This window comes from Apteryx mantelli, chromosome 2, assembly GCF_036417845.1.
Source record: "Apteryx mantelli isolate bAptMan1 chromosome 2, bAptMan1.hap1, whole genome shotgun sequence".
Taxonomy (NCBI): domain Eukaryota; kingdom Metazoa; phylum Chordata; class Aves; order Apterygiformes; family Apterygidae; genus Apteryx; species Apteryx mantelli.
The window spans coordinates 65,645,352-65,668,123 of NC_089979.1; the positions used below are offsets into that span (position 1 = coordinate 65,645,352).

At 40.7% G+C, this 22,772-nt stretch overlaps 1 protein-coding gene across 1 annotated transcript; it reads right to left on the reverse strand.

Annotated features, from left to right (window-relative positions):
- Nucleotides 1–6,867: 6,867 nt before the first annotated feature.
- Nucleotides 6,868–19,937, reverse strand: LOC106482663 (serpin B12-like). The gene is made up of 8 exons (XM_067290777.1): nt 19,915–19,937; nt 14,976–15,156; nt 13,482–13,595; nt 12,711–12,842; nt 11,751–11,868; nt 10,346–10,488; nt 7,406–7,576; nt 6,868–7,272 (listed from the first exon to the last, which is right to left on the reverse strand). The coding sequence occupies exons 2-8, from the start codon at nt 15,141–15,143 to the stop codon at nt 6,868–6,870; spliced, it is 1,251 nt and encodes a 416-aa protein (XP_067146878.1). The 5' UTR covers nt 15,144–15,156; nt 19,915–19,937.
- Nucleotides 19,938–22,772: the final 2,835 nt, after the last annotated feature.

Here is a 22,772-nt window from a genome sequence, read left to right on the forward strand (position 1 = left end):
TCTAATGTATGGACAAATATTCTTTACACAAGAGCTTGACCTCTGAAGTTTAGGAAAATCAGTCTAGCTTGGGAAGCTCTGCATAAAGTCATTATCATCAAGGTTAAACTCAGCTGGAGCTGGTCCTTGTTAGCTCTTCATGGGTTGCCCTCTTCCTCCCCCCCTACCCTAATCAGAGATAAAAGGAAGAAGGAAATACTTGTGCTGGTTTGGGAGTAAGCAACTACCTTGTGGAAAGATAGCCTTTTCTGGAGAGCAGCTTTTTGTTAATAAAGCTCAGGACTTTCCTGAAGACATATATAGAATTTTCTTCTCTTTGCTCGGAAAAGCATTTAAATTGGTTAATTTGTAGAGGAGGGAGGGTGTTGAAAATCATGTTATTGATGGTTTATCTAGGTTGACAGAAACAGGGCTTAGAACTACATCTAGATTTTTTAGCATGTCTCCAATTAGGAACATAGGATAATTCAGGGTGGTAGGGACACCTGGAGGTCATCAAGTCCAATGTCTTGTTCAAAGTATGATTGCATGTTGTATATTTTTAATCAAGTTAGTGGAGATGCATTTGAAAAACTGCTGAGCAAGTAGGGTGCTACAGAAATTTCCTATAGCCACCACCAGTTTTATGATCACAAGAGCTAAGAGGTGCTGCCTGTCCTTTTTGGTGTCTAATGGTTCAGAAGGCTGCATTCACTTTTAGTTTTCTGAGTGTGCCAACCATCCTAAAAATGTATATGCATATTTTTCTAGGTTGCTGAAGGCAAGTAGAATGATCTCAACTACCTGTAGTCCAGAACAAAGATATAAATTTCTGGGAATTTTGATTTGCCAGTCCTATCTCCTTGTCTCTGGCACACTGATAAAGCTTTATAAGTGGCTTTGGGCCAGATTTAGATCTGTAGCAGAAACAATGTAACGCTGTTGTTTTAGGCATATGATAATTGGATCACCTCTAGCCAGCAGTTTTTGTGAGTCAGGACATCTGTTTACAAAAGCCACCTTGATTTTTCTATATTTCATCCATTTATACATTAATTCTTTATTCTAGAACAGTTTCCAGTAATATTCCTGGTACAGCTGTCAGGCTTACTTATCTTTATTTCCCCAGAGTCATACCTTATGCCTCTCTTAAATTAGGCTTCCCCTGTCAGTTCTCTGGTGCTGAGGCAGTTTCAAGATAGCTGACGGTTCAGCCACTTTGCCTTTCAGTTCCTTTGCAATGCATGGACACATACAGTCTCTTCCTAGAGCCTTTGTATTTTTAATTTGTCTATTTGTTCCATGAACTCTTTTCATGATAATTCAGTTTAATAACTCAGCTCCTCTCTTGACTGCCCCACAAGCAGAAACTTCCCTCAGCTCTTCCACAAGGAATAGATGCAAAATACAATAAAGCTCATTTTCTGCTTTTAAATGCTCCTTCTGCCTTGATCTATTGATCTTTTGGGGGCTCCCTGCTCCTTTTGTGATTGAAAAAAGGATTTAGTTATTGTCTATGTATTTCTGACCTGCCATACTGCATTTTATATTTTGCTTGATATTCAAATTCATCCTGTTTTCCTAATTGGGACATATGCTTAAGTGTTTTCTGAAGGATGTCTCTTCATTTCCAGTAATATTCCTTATCTCTCTATTCAGTCATGTAAACTTCCTTTTAGACTTTCTCAAGTCTTTTTTGAAAGTTAGTGTACATTTGCTCCTAATGTCTAATATAGTCTCTTTAAAGAAACTCCATGGCAACTGTAAATATTTAACAGCCTCTTTTATACACTTCTTACCAAGCTTCTTCATTGTTACAGGCCTAATTTTGAAATAGGAAGCTACAACTGTAGTAGATCTTTTGTTCCCATAAACTGTTGAACTCCTGTGGAATCTAAATTTATGGTCACAGTTATGGGGTAACTCTTCAGCAATAACATTATGAATGTGTGTCTCCTCTGGTAGGTGTCCTGACTAGCTGCTCCATGATGCAGCATGGGGCATTTGACCAAGGAAGGTCTATTCTCAGAGCTTGGAAAGCTGTGAAGGCCCCCCGCGGCAGTGTCCAGCTTCTAAAACCGCATAATCTTTACATCCAACTACCACTTCTGCAAGTCGCATGTGAACAGAGTCTTAAAATTTAGCTTTGGCATCACCCTTCTAGCATGACATTTACACAGTCTATATGGGACTAATTTAACCCTCTTTCTACTGTGGTGTTCTCTGTCCTTGAAGCCTCATTAATCTCCTCGTTTAGTTTCTTTAGCACTTTTTCACTGCCTCCCTTCTTTTTATGTGATTTCTCTTGTTAGAAATGAGCACAGGCATGTGGGGTGTTTTAGCTTCTGTTTCTCTGACCAGGATGTCAGATCTGAGCATGTGTCCATGCCAGAATCACAGAGAACTTTTCATCTATAAGGTTTTAAAGTATCTCCTATTCTACTCAGGACCAAATCAGGATTTGCACCTCTTCCCATGGGCTCCTTAACCTTGAAATAGTCACTCTTGATTTTTAAGCACTTCAGTCTCCACATCACATCCTTCTGTGACGTTGCTCAGTCCACGGGGTAGCTGAATTCTCCTCTTACTCTTGCAGCCTCTGCTCTTGCAGTCCCTCTGACCTTCCTCATCATACCACCGTTAGTGTCTCCAAACTAGCTGGGTGGATGGTTGCATAGGCCCATGTGGAGGCCATCTGTTTGGGGAATCCCACACCTCTGCACTTTGAGTGTGGTCCTGACCAGGGGCAGAGAGGGGGCCTTGAGTGGGAAGCAGTTGGATTCTCCCTGTCAGACACCGTGCGGGCTGGGGGTTCCCCAGGGCCGATGTCAGCAGGGGCTCCTGGCAGTGGCAGGACAGGTCTTTGATGCCAGAGCCTGTCCCACCACCCTGTGAGGGAGCAGGACAGCCGGGGCAGCCCCAGCTCTGGGCATCGGGCACCACCACGGGCATGGGCCAAGGCCAGGCTGGATGGTTGCCCATGGGTCAGGATCAGAGTGGGGGTTGGGGAGGGAGTACGATGTGGCCGGTCAGGGGCAGGGTGCATGTGCATGAGTTCACTCCTTTTCTCAGAAGAAACTAGCTGGAGGAGGAGGCACAGCTGTGACTGTGTCATTAAGCCTTTCTCAATTGTTATTTGGCCAGTGAGGCCTTACTTTGGTGATGCTGGTTTGGCCAAGCAGCAAAAACAAGTAACAGAAGGTCTCACTGTCTAGTAACACCCTTTTAATTGAACTGCTGGTTTTGACCACCTCAGCCTCTCCCATGTGATTTTGGTTAGCTGAAGTTTTAAATGAATGAATGTAAATGAATGTATATGCATGTAAATGCATATTTTGACTTCAGGTGCAAGGCTGAAGCCTGTGGGGGAGAAAGGCAGGACTGCCATGTGGGGTTTGGTGTTTTGGGGGCAAGTCTACGCATGTATCTGAGCCTTGCTGTTTGCAAATAGGACACCCGTTCCTCTGGTTAGTTCCTTGCTATGGAGACAGAATAGGCTTGCAAAGGTATGGGACCTTGTTTGTGCAGATGGGGGTTGGCAAAGAGAGTTGCTCCCTTCTGTAGAGTTTGTGCCGAGAATAAAAAAATCAGATCTGATTTTGAATTTGTCCAGCTAAAGCCAAAGTCATGGCTGAAATACAGCTCTGATGCAGTTTTCAGCTGTTATGCACCCAGGCCTGAGCCCTTTTCTACAGTCAGATACACAGTCTTATCTGCTGTGTCAGGACCTGGATCTCCTTGTGTTGGCCAGGCCAGGCATGCAGAAGGGTTAGATTCTGCTGTGGATATTTCAGGGGGACTTTCTCATCCCAAACAAATGTTTTTAAAACATCAAAAATCTATGTTCTATTGACCTTTCCCCCCCCCCCCCTTCACAGAATTAGTCGTCTTTTCATATTTCAGGAGATGGTGGCTGAAGTTAAACCACTGCTATTGCATGTACCAGCTATGGCCCAGCTATGGCCCTTGCGCTGCGTAGGGCTCACTACACAGCTTTAAGACCCCTGTGCTCTGATGGCACAGAAATAGTCCAGCCTAGTCTGTGCTAGACACAGCCTTTTGTGACAAAAGTTCCTCATCTCTTTCACTTTTGGAACTAGTTTGCTGCATAGTAAGTGCAGATCCATTCCCTTTCCTAATTTATGAAGTCTTCAGAAACTTTTAACCCCTGAAAATCAAAAGTGCTGAAAAACAATATGCGGGGGGATTGGAACTGTGCTCATTTCTGAAAAATGACTGATATGAAGGGAAATTTTTCTCCCTGTGGTATTTGCCACTTCATCACAGAAATCCCCTCCCCTGACTTTTCAGAAACATTGTTGACATTTGAGTGCAGTGCTAAGAATTTCACCAGGGAATGTAAATACTGCATGACTGCAGCTTTAGGTAATAAAAGCATAGTTTAATAGGGAATCTGTGCTGTCAGCCTCCAGAATGGAAACATGGACACAGACTGCTTAAGTCTTACTGCACCTTTAGTCAGTAAGCATAGTTTATCTGACTCCTTTACTGTCCTACTCCTGTCTGTTCTTGCTCAGTCGTCACTCACCCTTATTTCCTAGACTTTCTTGCACAAAGGCTTCCAGGTACTTTATGAGGCACAAACTATGGTAATCATGAATGCAGGACATTAGATTGCATTACACTCAATTATATGATTAATAGCTAACACACATTTTCCTTTTTATGGGTCCTAAAGCACTTTGCAAATGTTAATTAGTTAAACCTCACACAGAATGCCACTGAGGAAGATGTTACTTATGTTAAACCAGCAAATTAACAGTTGTGTTTCCTTGTCAGTCAGCAGCAAGTTTTATGTTTCTTTAGTTGTCCCACAAACTAAAAGTCTTCCCAGGTTACGTTTTAACTGTGGCTACCATGATCTACACTGCCCTTTATAAAACCCCTCTTCATTCTCCAGAGCCTGCAGAAAGGCCTGTCTTTATTAATGCATCTCACCTCATTAAAATTCTTGCAGACAGCTGCATACAAGGAAGAAGTTCAGGGCTATAGTCTTCTACGTCAGTAATCAGGTTACTACTTCTTGAGAATGAAATCAGTTAATTTATTTCCATATAAAAGGTGGTCTTATTTACTATGTAAATAAATAAGTCTCTTTAGGAACGTGTGTTTTTCTGTACTGTTTCCCCAGTCATGGTGCATACAAAATTGTCTTTGGAATCATTTGAGAACATGGTGAGGTTGGCAGAGGTTGGGTTAAAAAAAAAAAATGCAGAAAAACTCCTGTAAAAAGAGGACCCAAATCCTGCCCTCCTGCATATGTAATTAGTGTTGTAATCAACTTCCTTTCCAGGGGTGTCTGTGAGGGCAGAATCCTGTCCTGTAGGTGAAGTGATCAATGGTCTGAGATCTGCAACACTGATCATCCTGAGCTACAGAAGAATGAGTCTTCCACAGTCACCGGTACTAGTCGTCTTTCAAAATCATGCTACCAGTTTGTTTCAGGGAAAATTCTAAGTAAAAGAAAATTCTCAACATGATCATTTCAGTGAACAGCTTAGAAATATTGCCTTGGGGAAATATTCTCTCATAAGAATCACTGTCTCTGGTGACATCATCAGTGAGAGAATATCCTCTTCTCCTCGAACTTTATACTGATAGTGGTGAACTGGGTGACACTTAGGAGCACAGGGAGAAATCTTATTGCAGAGTGGAAGAACATGGTGCTGCTGAGACCTTGATTGTTTGAATAAAAAAATTGTCCATGTTCACTCGTTTTTCTCTCTTCCTGCAGCCTCCTTTCTAGACTTTTGATCTCCTGTCTCTGATGCATGAATTTAGATCCCAGGATCAACTTCTAACTTGTGCGATTAGAATTCAGGTTAATCTTCTTCATTACCATAAGCTTCCTACATGTGTTCCTGCATATTACTTTCTCTCTTCTTGGGCCCTCCAAGAGATAAAAATAATGACAATTCTTTCTTCCATCTTGTTTACCTTCAAGGAGTTATTCTCTGCAGCAGTTATTGTATTGTGTATCTAAGGCATCTTGTACAATATGGCCTTTCCCTTAGAGAATATTTCTACTTCTATTCTATTATCATATAGAACAATGCTACTAATAAAGACTCACCTTAAAAAAAAAAAAAAACAGGACTCACAAAAGGAGTACAAGTCACATTCCATCATATTTCCAGTTTGTAAGATGACACTTACCTAGGTTTAAATCTAAATAAATAAATAAAGCCCAAGTTTCTTCTAGCATAAAGCTTTTATGTAGCACAGAATAACACAAAGGAAGATCCAGTACACATCACTGGAGAGAAAGTGGTACAGTTTTCAGTTCATATGTATATTTGCAGTAAATGAGTATCTCCTGCTTGACTGCAACCGTTGCTGTAGAAAAGGGAATTATCAAAGGCAGATCTCCCCTGTGCAAAGGATTTGCTACAGCTACAGAATGTGGATAAGCAAAAAGTGTCTTTAAAGCACCTTTCTGTTGACCAGGACCCAGATGGCTAGGAATCAAAAATACGGGGCTGGGTTACTCTGCTTTTACTGGCAGTTATTGAAAACTGTTACAATCCTCCTCAGACAGCAGGGTACCAGCTCCACCTTTGCAAGGCCAGTCAGGTGCTGTTCTACACTTCATGGCTGGGCTGGAGAAGAGATACAGGAGCATATGTGGGACTTGAAGAAACAGGATGTTCTTCAAATTCAGCAAGATTCAGGCAAAATTTACTCATAGTGTCAATCCAGATCAAAATTTGCCATTCAAGGAGTGTCCAACTCATGGTCCTAAGCTAAACTGTCTGCAGTGAATTACTTTGAAATACAAGCTGGCTGTCAAAGGATTAAGAATGCATTGGGGACTATTACGGATTTTCATCCAAGTGTTTCTTACAATGCTAGAAAATAGCCCTGATTTTAAGGTGAGGAGAATTTGCCAAAGAAAAGAACAGTATTGGTGGGATTGTGCCTAATAAAGAATAAGAAAGGGTGGTCGACCATGAACACCTCAGTGAGGGGAAGAGATCTCCTTACAATGACAGCTCCTGTAGCACCTGCTGCTATGGTGCCTTCCTCATTGACTTCCACATAGGTCTTGTGGACAACCTTTGACAGAAACAGAGTTTTTGAAAATGACATTGTGGAGAGATCAGCTTTTGATTCAAGGAAGACATCAGTCATCCCCATCGCTTGTAAGAACAAGTTGAGGTCAAAGCTGCCTTCAAGCTTGAATCGTGGGAGATACACCTCCACTGTTCCCTCAGACATGCATTCAGAAGAGGTCCACAGCACTAACTTTTCATAGGTCATTGCCCTTTCAATCTAGAAGATGAAAAAAGAGCTTAGATTAGGTGGAGAACTTTGAAAAGTTATGATCTTTATCCATCTTTAATTGACTGATTGTCTAATCAACTTTTATACCAGTTCAACCATAGGCCATGATATACTGCCTTACCTGTTCCAACCCATTGGTAGATCCATTAGCCATGTCATCTGGCAGCAGGATAATCATACTCAGTGACTTCTGAACGTAAGGGAGTTCAAGGATCTGGGTGCCAATCTCCTCAATGTGGCCTAATTTAAACTTGCCTTTCTGATACATCATTTGTACAGGTTTGCTCTCATTCTATTTAAAAGAAAATGATATATTCAGCTAAGCAATACAGATCTTATATTTAAACTTCATATATAATATCAGTAGTCAGGGTTTGCAGTAGTAATTATTGTTAGGCTAAACTTTTTTATTTTGTTGGTTTTTGTTTATTTTGTTATCTACAGTGACATACAAAACATCGGCTTTACAATGCATAAATGAAGAGGATAATACTCTGATAAAATCCAATTTCCCTGTAACTAAATATCTAGTGAAGTGGCTTAATAGTGTTGCACTTCCAAACAGGCTGTTACTTGCTAGGTTTGAAAGCCCCTGTGCAGGTGCCAGCAGGCTAGTTTGGACTGGTATAAAAGAAGAGATGGCACTGCAAGAATCAGGCTGCTGAGTCTCAGTGTAGGACCAAACTCTGTACTTCTTCCCTCTTACAGAACCCCACATAACTCTATGGCTTTCTAGGCTATGACTCCACTTTTATAATGCTGTACTGAAGAAGAGGATTTGGATTTCACCAAAGTCAAACAGCCCACTTGGCAGTGGTAGCCTACAAAAGTGTTGAAAAGCATATAGCTACTTAAAGAACATTAAGTCATACTTTTCAGTAATAATATAGATGTTCAGACTTGAAAATCTCCTTTGCTTTCTGTGAGACTACAGTGTTTTCTAACATCTGAACAAGGGATTACAGGTGTGAGCCAGTTCTAATACTATGCAAGGGAGACTCCTGAAATCGAACAAACTTGATTCTTTCCTCATTTGAAGGGAATGGCAGTATAAATGGTAGAGCTGCTATGCAGCCACACAGCTGTTCTCCCAGGCACACAAACTGAAGTATGCAACACCCCAAATCAAGCAATGGATGAATATTATGGCCTCTTAGCCTCTCCTCTCCACCTCCTCTACTCTAGCCAAAAAATTCACCATTGACTTGCAAAGTATAAGCAGTAATAAGCAGAAAACCAATTTAAAATGGTGTAAGAGATCACCAGGATTTACTGTAATACAAAACCAGTATGAAGTGTTCAAACTAAACATAATAACAAGAAAATTAAATAAGCCATTTGGTCTAGCTCATGCTGCCTTTTGTTTTCAAGGGATCTCTGTCACTGAAGCTACTGGATATGAACACTACCACTGAAAAGGAGATGATGCTGGGATGTTCCATAGGCCAGCCTATATTAAGGATGAAGCAAAATGTTCATGCTATTCAGGAGAATGCAAACTTTTTGTAAAAGAAGAAGCAGGGCTATTTCTTTTTCAGTTTCATCAGTTTTACGGAGAGCTGTCACAGATGTTCGGCAATAGCTCATTTGGAGACAGAGCTGCTGGCTTCTGAAAAAAAATTTCAAAAGCTGCTTTCCTGTTTTCTCACACCCTTTACTGAGTCCATGGCCTATCTTCAGATTAGGTCATGAGCTCCTCAGCCTCCTATGTTTGGTAATACTTCAGCATGTTTTAAAAGTCAGCTGTTATATGTTTCTCTTTAATCTTCCTCTTTCTTCACAGAAGATAAAGTATTGTTGCCATTGGTGAATGTCCCTTCTTACAAGATCCCAGCCTATAACAATAGTTACTCAATAGATGGCATTTCAACACATCATCTTACTGTAGTTTCAGGAAAGTGTGTGAGGAATTCCCTTTCAGTTTTTCTTCTTGCTATCATTTATCAAACAGACTGTTATGACAGGAAGCAATACACAGATAAAGAGTATAATCATAGTCAGGTTTTTTTAGACATGCTCTTCTTGGTCTTGTTATCTTGTCTTTTTTGTGATGAGATTGTTTAAAGGCTGTTTAAAGGCTCAAGTTTCATTTTAGAGTTAACTAACTTCTAAAGCAGTGAAAGAAGAATTTTTGTAGATGACATTTTTTCAGAGAAATTCCTCCTAGTACTGATTAGCACCTGAAGAAAAATATATGCAGCTTCTATCTCGTAGTTTCTCCTACTGCAGCAATGCATTGAATGTTCTCAACTACAGACCATTTTCAATTTCCACACAAAGATGTATTCAAAGCCACAAATATAATTAACAAATGTGACCGTTTCTTACCAGTCTCTTAATAATGCAATGCAACACAATAGCTAGAAATATATATTTTTGTGGCCTTTTTCTTCCTTTGATAAATGAAGAACACTTAAAAGAAACTTTTTCCCATACAAGGCTCTGCAACTTAAGATCAGATCTAAATTTGTATTGTTTTTTTCTTTTGCTGTGGATGAGAACTAATAGAATATTGGCACAACATATAAAAAGAAGACAAAACTAAATTAAATGAAAGCAAATGTTCTTGACTGTCTTTTGGTAACATCTGGTAGACTTAAGTGACACACAGAATACTTGGATGAATGTGCTTGTCAAAGATTTAACTTTGCAACCACATTGATAACACCTTAGTGAAACAATGAAGGTGATATCCTTATGGCAGAAAAACAGGGCTAAAATTAAATATATTTTAAAAAAACTTTCAATCTTTCAAATGCTATAAATAAACCAAAATACCCTGAGGCTATACTCCAACACCAATGTGTTTTCAGTCATCAAAGCAAAACTCTGAATTGTTGCAAATTTTAAGTCTTGTGCATTTTTTCAGTAAATATTATGAGTTTCTGTGAAAACCTTCAATCTTTATCCAGTAGGAGAGATAGGTTAGCTTCCCAGTGCACCCACACCTTGTTCACAGGATGGGTGAAATCCCTGGACGTTGTGCCTCTGTGTTATGCTTGCTGCAATGCTCACAGTATGTAGAATAAATAATGTTAAGATTTATAGAATGCAGACGTACCGGATTCAGTCTAAAATCTCTCTCTACTGTATTTTTTTCCTCAAACTTGTGTTCCCAAGATGCTTTGAAGTAGATTACATTCACCAGCACCAGCACTGCACGTGAATCGATCACACCAGGAGCAAAGAGTTCCTTGATTTTACCTAAAGGAAAATTTCAGAAAGCACAAGTATATGTCAGCTATTCTTAAGATTCAGGACTGAATCGCAATTACCTGTCCTTGAACTTAGTTGGGGGAAACTTAGAAATCCAATTCTTTGTTTATTCAAAGGACAGGGACAATATAGGCAACCAAATGGTAAATTCCTCTACACTGCTACTAGCCTGTTTTAGAGGGGAAGGTGGCATTGCTGAACTGGCCATCAGTGATGATACATATGACATTCACCACTGGGGAAGGAGCCAGAACCATTAATCACATCCTTATGTTTATGTGAGGGCATCTTTCAGCTTACACTGTGCGCAGCGGTTAATAGACTGTGGAGGTTTTGACTTTCATCACGGAGTCTGAAATAGGAGTTAGCTGGTCCACAGGCCTTGTGCAGCTGCTCAGAGCAACGATTGCTCCTAGCACTGTGCGAGGTGGCTCCTGAAGCCTGGGCCCTCTTACCAGGAGCCAGCCGGGTTTAGCAGCTCTTTTCCACACCAGTCACAGGCTGCTCTGTCAGTATGAGCATAGATTTGTTCAGGCAATGGACAACTTATAAATTACAGAAGGCTGAAAATCTCTTTACCTGTCCCCCAGTAAGTTCCGTTTTATGTTCAGACAGAAGATTTAGAAAATAATCATCCACCTGATGCTTCAGCTTTGGCAAAACCAGAGGAAAGTGGCTTATATCATGTTTACTCTAATCAGCAAGAGCCTATGGCCCCTACCAGCTTGTTAAGGGGAGGAGCTGGTTGTCTGTTACTTGTGATAGTGCATCTTACTAGCTGCCGCGTCCCTCATCTTTGTGGGTATTGCTCTACATATAACCAGGCTCTCGGTCATCTTCCCTCCCTCACAGGCTTTTCCCAGTCTCACAGTGGTGCTCACAGCTTCCATCCTCTGGTGTCCCATTCCAGGTATTTGTGGAAGCAGTGGGTATTTGCAGAAGCAAATGAGGGCATGTGAGACTCTGTTCAGGCCTTACAGGTATTATTGTGGGTATCATGCCAGACATAAAGGTAGGAATATCAAAGTACTTGACAACAAATATATCTTTAATTCAGAAATAGTTTAGCTGATAACTTACTCTAATATTTCAATTATGGATGGGAAAATAAACTGTCTTTAAAGGATACAAGATTGAATGCTCAGAAAAGAGAACAAATCTTTGCTTTTCATACCCTGGAATTTGTTTTGTTGAAGCAGTGGGAGAAGGCAATGATAGTCTGGCTATGGTTTTCTTTTGTTTTGTTTTACCTTGTGTCTCACTTTCAACCCAAGAGTTAATTTTTTCTCTGGCTGCTTCAAGAGCATCTTGAAAGTCAACTGTTTGCAGTATTGCTCCATACAGTTCCTTAGCGCACATTAAATATTGCTGTAAAGTAAAATAAAAATTATGAAATTAGTCTATTCTGCAAAACAATTATTCCCTTTCAAATAAATTAGTCATTCAGAACTATTTTGGAAATGATGAGGGTCTTATTGGCTGCTTAAGGTAGAATCTGGCATCGGAAACATCAACTATCAGTTTATTCAGAGTCTTTGAAGAAGAGCTAATTACTCTATTGCATAAGCCAGAAAAGGTAAATAAAAAGAAAGCTACAAGAAAGAGTCTTTCCATGGAGAATTGCATACCTGAGGTCCAGATAAAAATAAAAAAATAGAGAAGATGCAAGTGTTGTTAAGTATCCAAATCATTCAACAGAAATTACTGACAGCAAAGTGAAGGTATGACTGGCAAGATATCCGTGCTATTAGAGTTTAGAGACAGCTTTTACATTTGATAAGGCAGGAATAAGAAGTTCAGCCCAGAAGTCCTATGCAGGAAGCTATGTAATAACTCGCATGCTAAACCCCCTCTAGGGTTCCCACTGCCCCAGCCATGCCACTTGCAAGCCCGTAAGTAGTTCATAGGCAGCTTGAGTAGGCCAGATTTGGATGCAGTCACACCTCTTGCTGAGTGTAGGCATATGCCAAAAGGGAAAAGTCTCTTGCTCTGTCTTTGCTCTATAACCATAGCTCTCCACAATGGTTTATTTTTAAATGAATGAATTGAAAGCTGATACCCTTGTCTTGTTCCCACCAGCCCCAGGAGAGAGGGCTACAAGAAGGATATCAAGTGCTCCAAAACATGCATGAGGGGGCAACAGTGAGGCTTGCAATCACAGGGGAGCTTGAGGTCACGGCCACAGCAGTTTCCAGATACAACTAACTTACCTGCCGGAGTTCAAATTCCTGTTGCACAAACAGATTGTTGGCCAGACTCAAAATATATCTTTTGTCAAGGTTTTGTAGTTGTAGAAGCAGTGCATGGAACTCTTCATGGTGAGTTTCTCCATCCGTGCTACACTATGAATATTACAAGCAGAAAAATTATAAAGATCCTTCAATATAGCTTTGGTTGTTAGTTTGCATCTTAGTTAAATTACATTTACTGATTTTTAAATCCAGCTAGTCTAAGCTTTGTAGCCTGATCCTCCTTCAGACAAGGGCCAAATCTCCCCCAAAGTTAATACCAAAGCTTCTCATGCTTTATACCAGGCATTTCCTAATGGATTATGATGGACTGTGTGTGTGAGCATGACTCCTTCCAGCAGCTCCATGTCTCCAGTGCTGTATAACCCTTGGGAGCATACAACACCTTGGGAGCATACAACAAGAATCATCATAATGCTAAACTTAGCAACATGTACTTAGTAAAATGAACAGGAGACAGATCTCACCTATACTGATAGAAGTCTGCAGATATATTTTGTCAGTAGACTCAACAATGGTTTAAGACTGAAGTAACAAGTAGAAAACCTGGCTTCTGTACCACTACATAAAAATAAGGAGTTGACACTGTTTTTTCTTTGAAAGCTACCATCACTAGCAGTGGCATATAAGATCTCTAGGACTAGCAATTCCTAGCTCTATATCAAGACACCAATGTTACCCTTGCCTTGCTGGGGAGAAAAGGCTCCTGTACTACCCATTACAAGGACATACTGGTGAGAAGTAAGGCTGTCTTTCCTGGCTTTGTTCCAGCTCGGTTTCTGGGACTGTGGTCTCAGGACTGGATAAAAGGCTCGTTCTTCCTGTAGCTTTCCTCAAGTGAAGCACCTGCAGTTGAAGATGTCAGATTATGGCAATTTTAAGTGGGATAAAAGACTTTTCCTTATTTAAAAGATTTGATATACTGTCCTGGAAAAATGACCAAGATCTTTAAAAGACATTTTTTCAATTTCAGTCAGGCTGAAAAGTCAAATTTGAAAATATTCATATATTCATGTTCAAATTTATATTTATACATTACGGAAACAAGAAGAACTTAGGTTTAATCCCCCAAAACACTAGTCTTCACTAACTCAAAATGCTTATATTTGATTTGTATTTTTATTGCTACAGTTAACTTAAATTTCAAAATGAAAAGTTGCCTCAGGCAAAGAGAAATAAATATTTTGTTTTGAAAACATGAAAATTGGCCTTTGGCAATAATTCCTAGTCTTTGTCTCAGCTCAGGAGACAGATCAAAACTACAGTGCTTTTAATGGAAATCAGTCCTTGTTTCTAACAAGCAAACACTGTGCTGAATAATTTCCAGCAGCTTCTCCATAACAATAATTTTGAAGCATACAAAGTGTTAATCTTTTCATTGGCAAGACTGGATTCCCATCACTTTCCTAAACTACACAAAGGTCACTGAGAACCTCATAAGGAAGTCATGGCTGAGGGTAACCTAGCAGTCAGACTGTGCATGTGGCAATGTTAGGATATCACGAATGAAGAGTTACCAGCACTTAGCCAGAGCCACTATGAGTGAATCTTCATGTGTGAACACTCTCAATCTGCAATGACAGTGAAGGTTTCCCAGCTACTGACAAGAACCTATACCTTAAGATCCTTGGTCATTCACTGTTCATGGGAATATAAAAAAAAGTCATAGAAAGAAGAACTTGCACTAATGTGCAACACAGGCCTGGTGTTCAGAGAGCTGGCTTTATGCACACCACCCTTCCCCCTGGGTCTCCAGGAGCTCTGCCTGTGAGACATTTTGACATTTGAATGTCATAAGATGATAAACGAGCTAACACTTCCTGCCATCCAGATGCAATCCTTTCAGCTTTCTGCATCTCTCCCCACTGCCTACCCACACTTTCAGGATTCCCATTGCAACCATAAGAAGAAAAAACTGACTTTCGTTTTGAAACAAAGTCTGATATTCTGGCAGTAGGCTGGGGGAATGCCAGAGTGCCCTGCGTATCACCTACCGTCACTCAGCTCTTGCTCTACATTCTTGAGTCTGAATGGGGGCATGAGGCAACTCACGCAAGCAGATGGAAAGGATAATGCAGCAAGACAAGCTGTAAAGGCAGCACTTGTTTTTGTATTCAGGCCTGTTTCCTACACATGTTGCACACATGTTGTGCTATGATGCTCAACACTTGCTTTAAGGAAACAGCAAGCTATGTGGAGGCATCTCCACGTTTCATTAATACTTACTTTTTCTATCTGAGCAGCACTGTTGTGTTTTGCACCCAACTCGACCAGGGCCAGGGCGATAGAGATGCTCATTGGAGAGAAGACAATATTCGTGCCCTCTGCATTTTTGTTGCACTCTTTATAAAGGTCAAGGCAAAACTCAGTAATCGGTCTAGAAATGGAGGCCATTGTAAAGACAGCAGTTAACTGGGAACAGAAAAGAAAAAACAAGAAATGTCATGCAGCTCATTGCCTAGCAAGGTCACACTGAGATTGTCCCACAATTGGTTGCTAAATTACATAAATTTGATAAATTCTGAGAGTTTAAGGCAGCCAACCTTGTGCACGCATCTGTCATTCCATGTTCCATGGAGGGAGCAAGGACACAGCAGGGTGTGGAAAAGGGATCCACACTCACACCATATGTTGAATTCCTCAGAAAGGTCTATTTTTCTGTCTTACCCCATAGTGTGTCTTAGTTCTTCTGTATGAGAGAGGTCGCAGTATTGAAATCAGACAAATATGGATTAACATTTTCCTTCTCCAGATTGTATTAGGACATAGTAGTTTGACATTTACAATTATACCAAGTCTCTCCTCTTATAACAAAGTATGATTAGTCACAGGGTAACAAACTACACGGGCATATAACCATGTCTGGTAACCAGAGCTCTGGTCTGAGGGATTCAAATGATAGATTTATAAAAAATAAAATCACTATCAATTAAATGTTTTTGTATATGAAAAAGGTTCATTAACAGCTGTGGAGACTGTACTACAAGTGGAAACATGAACAGTTTGCAATATTCTTCTTCTCTCCTCTTGTGTCTTCCAGGAGCTACAGATTGAGGGAGGATAACAACTGTGTTTCCAAGCAAAGCAGTATCTCAACAGCCCTGAAAAAAAGGCTGTAGGTTCCTGTTTGGTGATATGACAGCAAGATCTGTGTGACTGTTTTTTTGCCATGCTAGACATATCACAGTCTGATACCTTTTCCATGGGTCATTTATGTTAAATCCACTCTGTTAAAGACCAGTTTGAAACCAAGTTCCAGTTCAGTCCTTGCAAGTAGGAAGCCATCTCAAGAAAAGTTTTTAGAAAGTCCTTACCTGTCCTTTAGGGGAGGGATTACAAAGCTGTTATATAGATGCCACTGGGAGCGCATGAGCTTTTTGGAAATGTTATACCAGAAAAAAAAAATCACTTTCTGTGTCAAAAAAATGGTATCTTGGACAGCACACCAGAAAAATGCCAAAAAAGCAAAGCACACAGTTTTGCCTGCTTGTAGACATTGAAACAAAGAGCTCTGGCCTGTGTGCTGGAATGATAATTTATTTAGGAGTAATCTCAACTGAAAAGATGAGTGAGTGCATGACCAGGTCCCTATTCACACTGCCCACAGAAAGCTATGACACAACAGGCACCCTTTCTCAGCCCCATGCAGCCCTGTAGCTACAGCCCACGGGGCAGCGTTATGTGAGGAGTCTGTGTCATCAGAAGGCTACGGGAGTGGAGAGGCTGGGGGGATACAGTAGATCAAAGCCTAACTCCAGGACTTTACATCAGCAGAGCCCTTGTATGGCTGGTTGGTGTCCAGCAATCCTTTTGAGAGGCATCTAGAACCACTGAGGAGCTGGAGGCTTTCTTGGGAAGGAGGCTGCCTGGCATCGTGGACTCCCATCCTCTCCCAGCCAATGCTTTCTGCTGCCCCCACTCTCCTGCTGAGGCCCTGGATGTCTACCCTAGTCATGGAGCCCTCCCCTCACAGTGAGTCTGCCCTTCACAGATTTTTGTTTTCCTCAAAGATGCAGAGCACATGCTGCCTCTCGCTCAGCCATGAGCAAACATGAACTTTGCATTTGCAACTGGGGCACAGGCACCAGAAGAAGTTACCAGTTACTGTGGCTCAGCTGAGATACAGCAATCAGCTGTGCAAACCATCTTAGCCTGCAGCAAGTGCTTGATAATTAATGGAAATGAACTCAGCATACAAGAAAATAGACTTGGGCTAAGTCAGATTACCCCACTGTCTTGGAAGAGCTGAAAAGTCAAGTTGCTGAATATATGAAAGTGCCACATGTGGTAAATGCAGATGTTTCTTGTCATTTGACTGGCTTGAAGGGCACAGCAATAATCGCTGCTTGATCATCTTTCTAGCTGATGATCTGTCTGTGGAAAGAACCTGTGATGTTGAAATCAAAAGTTCGTATTTGTTTCATACTGAGGCATTTGTTTTACTCTGAAGTCCAGAAATACTTCATATGAAGACCTAACATAAATGAACAAAACAAAGGAGATAGATATACTCAAAAGGTAATTTGAAAAAACAAATTGAAGATGAGTTATATCATTAAGTCTGAAAACAGCTGTTCTATAATAATAGATCTGTTGTTCTTGTCTCTGTATGAAATGCTATTTTCATTTTCCTTTTATTAACGCAATCACCTTACCACAAGAAGAAGACATTGCACTAAATAATCATTTTTCTTTGCTTCTGTTACTGTCACGTGAAGGGAGGAAAAGGGGTAATCAACGTTTGCCTGCCAGAGCCCTCCTCAAAAGGGCTTTCACTGGATCAGGTTTGCAAAGTTGATCAAAATAGACAATTTATTAAAGCGACAGATCAACAGGTTCAGGATTGCCGGTGATAAATGCACTTACTGCAACAAATTCTACTTTTTCTGAGCTCAAACTGATAATTAAGCGCTTTCAACAATGGTATTTTTCCCGGGGTAACATCCGACATTGTTGGAGGCGCAAACCTTACCAAAAAGGTGTCCCTGTTTTGGAGAGGAGAGAGGTCCAGGCCTGTCGACCCGTCCGTAAGTTGGTTTTCTCGTCCTCGAAATGGAGGATCATTTATGCACTGAACTTCTACTCTTGGCAAGGTGGGGCTGAGTCACTGTGGGATATTTGGTCCTTGTCGAGCTCAGTAGAGGGTGTCAATGGCTGCTGGCCTTTATTTTCTTTTGCCCCTATCAACAACACCAGGCTGCAAGACTCCCTCCTCACCCCAGGTGTCGTTTTGGGTAGAGCAATGTCAAGTGGTGAGACCTCCACCTTGCCCTGGGCGTTGTCTCACCCCTCACCAGCATAGGCATCAGACCACAAATCACCCTTTGTATCCACTGTTTACCCCACGGCAGGGAGAATCACAGATAATCACAGACCATTACCCCACAGCTTCCACCTTCATTAAGATTTACAGTTTTCCATAAACCTTCTGAAAACGAAACTTAGCACCACTTTAGTGCTGACATTTGTATTGCTCCACTTTCACAGCTTGTGAAAGATATAAAATGGATCTATGAAGCTCATTTACTGTGAGTGTAGGTCATGAGGCATACTGTAGGTGTGTCCAGATCTCAGAACGAGTCAAGGAGAAAAAAAGAGTTAAGAAACTTCCTCAGCAAGAAGGAGGTATCTCCACCTCACCCTGCAGGGATAGAACTGACTGCCAAGCATTGAGGGAGTGCCTAGGACCTGAAAAAAGTTTTAAAAGGGAGTGTCTGGAGCACGGAGGTGTCATTCCTTTAGAAAAGAAGCAGACTTTCCTCTGAGTGACATCCAGGTGCAAACCTTGTGGCCGACTCTACGGCCTTGTGAGTTTGAACTAGTTAGAGGGCTGTCTTAGAAATCCAAAGCTACAGTGGAAGGAAGGGACATGTGGGTTGGAGGAGGAACTTTCTTACTGGAGAGAGAAAGGATTTAGCAAACTTTCTCAATCTAACTTTGGGGGCCAGAAATTTATAAATAATGCTGTATCATAAAGCTGTGTGCATAATCTGTATAAGCATTCACCAGGGAGAATCTTACTGTTACTGTGAGGGCAGTGGAGTTTGGAGAATACCTAGATGCTAGAGAACAAATTGAAATATTACTTTTAAAAGATCTTGGAGTGGAAACAACAGCAAATAAGATCAAAATAAGTGTTTATGAAGGGTCATAGGGGCCATTTTGCACTAGCCAAAATATTTGCATAGACCATTAGCCATAGTGCTGAGATAGCAAGGATGGCTACAGATTTTTAGCTGTTGAAGTGAGATTCATCATGGTTCAGTAGCTTTAACAAAGTCTGGTGAATGGAAGTTGCCGGTGCTGGTATATGTGAGAAGAGGAAGAAGATATCCAGGAAAAGAGCTTCCTTCAGAAGAAACCACATAGCAGAAACCTTTTAAAGGGGACAAATTTATTCCATGGCTCAGTGAAACAGAGAATTTTCCTTTTCTATAACTATTCATGTTCAGTTGTATCTTTGCAGTTTGTTTTAGGCTCGAGGTAGACGAAATTGAGGCAAAAACTCTCAAAAAATAGAAAGCTGTGCTCAAAGCTATCATAAACAATAGGAGTAATAGATTATATTATGCAGTCAATAGGAAGATGGAGTAAATAATGCACAAATCCTAGGAGAGCTGTAGCCTTGTTTTTGAATGTAATTTTATATTTAATAAAAAGTAAAACAAGAAGGAACCTGTCTTCTCTGATGCCTCATGATAATTCACATTGAATAAGTTTTATTTATTCAGTCTGCCTCCCATTAAGGTGCTTTAACACACCTTTATTTCTCATAAACAAAGGAAGAGGGAATTGGCAATGGCATATGGCTTCATTATGGATGAAGTGACTTTTTTATTTTTCATGGCCATTCATACAAAAAGACATTTTCAAATGTGTCTGTGCTGATTTAGAATGAAAAGGGAAAATAGCACAAAAGCAAAACATAATTTCCCACAATACAGAAATTCTAATAATTCCCATGTGATGCAAAATGTTTCCAAAGTAAAATGTTTTAAATTAAAAAATGATACATTTTGGTACAAAATAATTTTTCAAGAGAAATGTTTTCAAGTTTGTTTTCCAAAAAACTTAGCCTCTCAGGAGGTCACTTTTACGATGTAAAGGGCTTTTCTGACAGCTTTTACTATTTTGCATCAATACCTTCAGGATGCATCTTTTCTATTTCTTTCTAGGATAGTTATTCCTGCATAAATAACCAGGGATGTACGTTGGCCTGTTATGGGCTGTATACCAGCAAGTTATTTGTTATACCTCTGTGTAGTTGTATAGGTTTCTTAGCAAGCTTTAAACATTGCTGCCAAATCCAAGAGCTGACATGCTGATAGTGAAGACTAGCTTCCCCATTAACAAAACAAATTCTGAAGTATACTCCACCCTCCCTATTTCATAAAGTCATTGTTTATGAACATAAACAATCCTGGCAGCAGGGATCAGGATACACAGGAAAAGCCCAAGTATCCAGTCAAAGACTCGCAAGCCCTCTCTCTGCTCTAGTGAACATTTCAAGTTTTTATTTTTTTTTCCTGCACTGTGAAAACCTGTTAAAGGCAAATTAACCTGTATCTCCCACTTTTTGGATGACTTTGCCTGTGTCATCATGCCATCACTTCATGTGAAGCCCACTGCTGCCAGAATGGGTAGGAATGCTCTGAAACAGCCTGCCCTTCAGTCCTTCTGGAGGCATAGGCAGAAAAGCATTGACTTTCTGGTATAAGCCCACTGAGCTGTGCTGTGACAAATAGAGCTTTCTGAATGGGCAGAGAGGCCCTGGGGAAATTTCAGATTCAAAACTCTGTGAAATTTAGGCAGGTATCTTTAGATTCATAGCCTTGGGCATGTGTTCCTAAATTCCCATCCAAGTCCCACTGCAGACCAGCGCACTTCATGTTAGCTCTTAAGTCATCTAATTTTTAACAGTGGTTTTTGCTGCCTGCAACCCATAAAATATCTCCTTCTCTCACCCATCTGTAAACATAATGTTTCCTTTACCAGTCTGCGGACTCCTTTGGATCTGTCAAAAAAAAAATCACTAGTTATTTTTGAAAAAAGAATTGTTTACCTTCTCGTCTGAAGAGGCTAACTGAAGAGCACGACAGTTAAGCTCTGGAGCACGTTCTCAGGAATACCGTATTATAAAAATCTCCCACTCTTTTGTGGGAAGGTTCAGCCTCTAACAAACTGTTGATGATAGCATTATGTTGTAATTTAATGCAAATGCCATCAACATGTAGTTTCCTGCAGAAGACCGGGGAAACCTATATCCAGCAATATGCTAATAGCATTTCTCTCAAAGCTGCCCCACAAGTTTGGCAGGCTATTGACTACATCTCCTGCTTGTAATGCAAAGTTACTCTCATCTGGAAAACTGGGCTTTAATTCTGAAGATCCATAGCTGTACTGCTGTGTAGTCCCTTTTGCACTTGGGGGTTTGGCCTGGACACAGGGGTGTGCAGGGTTGATCCCAGGATTCAGAGAAGCCTTGTTTGAAGCTGTGCTTGCTTGCAGTGGTAGAGGAAATGAATGGGAACATGTGAGTTTTTACGTTGCCTACAGCCTTTTCTCTCTCTTGGGTAAGGAGTGAGCTTTATGTGTATGGAAGGATTTTAATTAGAGAGGGAAAAAATATTTCCTTGAGCTGTAACAGGAATCCCCAGCCAGGGGGTATTCTTTTAAACCTTTGAAATTAACAATAAAAGGAGACCAAGAGTAGCTGATCACATAAGTTATGCCACCAGCATGCAGTGTGATAGAGGGAAAGAGTTTGGAAGCACGAAGATGCACCAACACATTATTTCACGCCCCTAATCAGCACTATTGAACTCAGGTGCAACAATGGATTATTGTAGCTGAACTCAGTGGTCAAGATAGAGACCTCTTGGCCTGTATTTGGCTTCACAGCCTTGAAAACTGTCTGTCTTTCTTTTCTTATACTCTTCTTTCTTACCGTTAAGCATAAAACTGGCTTCGGGTTCATGGGATGTTTACGATATTGTTCATGAGGAAGGGAGAAAGGAGAAAAAAGAAAAAAGGTCTCCCACTACCATCTTGCCCTTCCCACACTTCCTTTCCGGATGCAGGGCTGAAGCCGGCCCCACTCTGTCCCTTCAGCCAAGCCCTCACCAGCTTTGTTGTTTTCCTGCTTCTCTGCCAGCATCTCAGGCCAATTGCCAAGGCTCCAGTGCCCATTAAAAAAGATTCATAAACAATGAAAAAAAAATAATAAAATGAGCGTTCTTGTCACCCCTTTTCCTTTCCTCACTTTTTTGCTCCCATTTTCCATTCATTTCTCTAGTGCTCTCTTTCTATTTTTCCTTCCTGTATATTTACACTGTGTTCCTTAGTCTTCTTCCTCATTCCCTTTGTCTTTTTATCTTGGATTTTTCCTGATTTTGTTTGCATTTTCTTTCTATGTTCCCATCTCTTCGGCTTCCATTCTTCATCTAGCACTTTTATTTCTTTCTTCACACTGCCTTCTCCCTCCCTCCTCCATGTGTCTTTATGAGTACTAGCCTTTTTTTCAGTGACAGCCTAAGTATTTTTGAGTAGCTCTTCAGGACTTTCCTCCTTCTTACAATCGTCGTGTTTTGTCACTCTCTATTAACACTGTTCCTCCATTAATTTTTTTTACTTGCTGTGTAAATACATTCCCTCAGAACTCCCTTACTATCTTTATAAATGCTTTCCTTCAGGAAATGTCAATGTATGTGCAAATTCTGTCTTTCCTAGGCCTTTAGGATGGTGTGTGCAGAGTTCAAAACTGCATTACTTTTCCAGTGGTGCCAATTGGCTGTACACAGTATTTTGCAAGCTTCAGAACCAACCTGCTTCTTCCCCATACACAATTTTTGCTGTCACAACACACTAAGATATATCACTTCTGTTCTACAAAATGTTGGGAGCAGGAAATGAGCATTGACTGTGCAGTGAGCAAGTGATTAGTTCACTAGACACATAAAACTAGTTTGCAATTGTCTACAAAAAACAGACATGGCTTTCTTTTTTTCCATTAGGCCAGGTGGA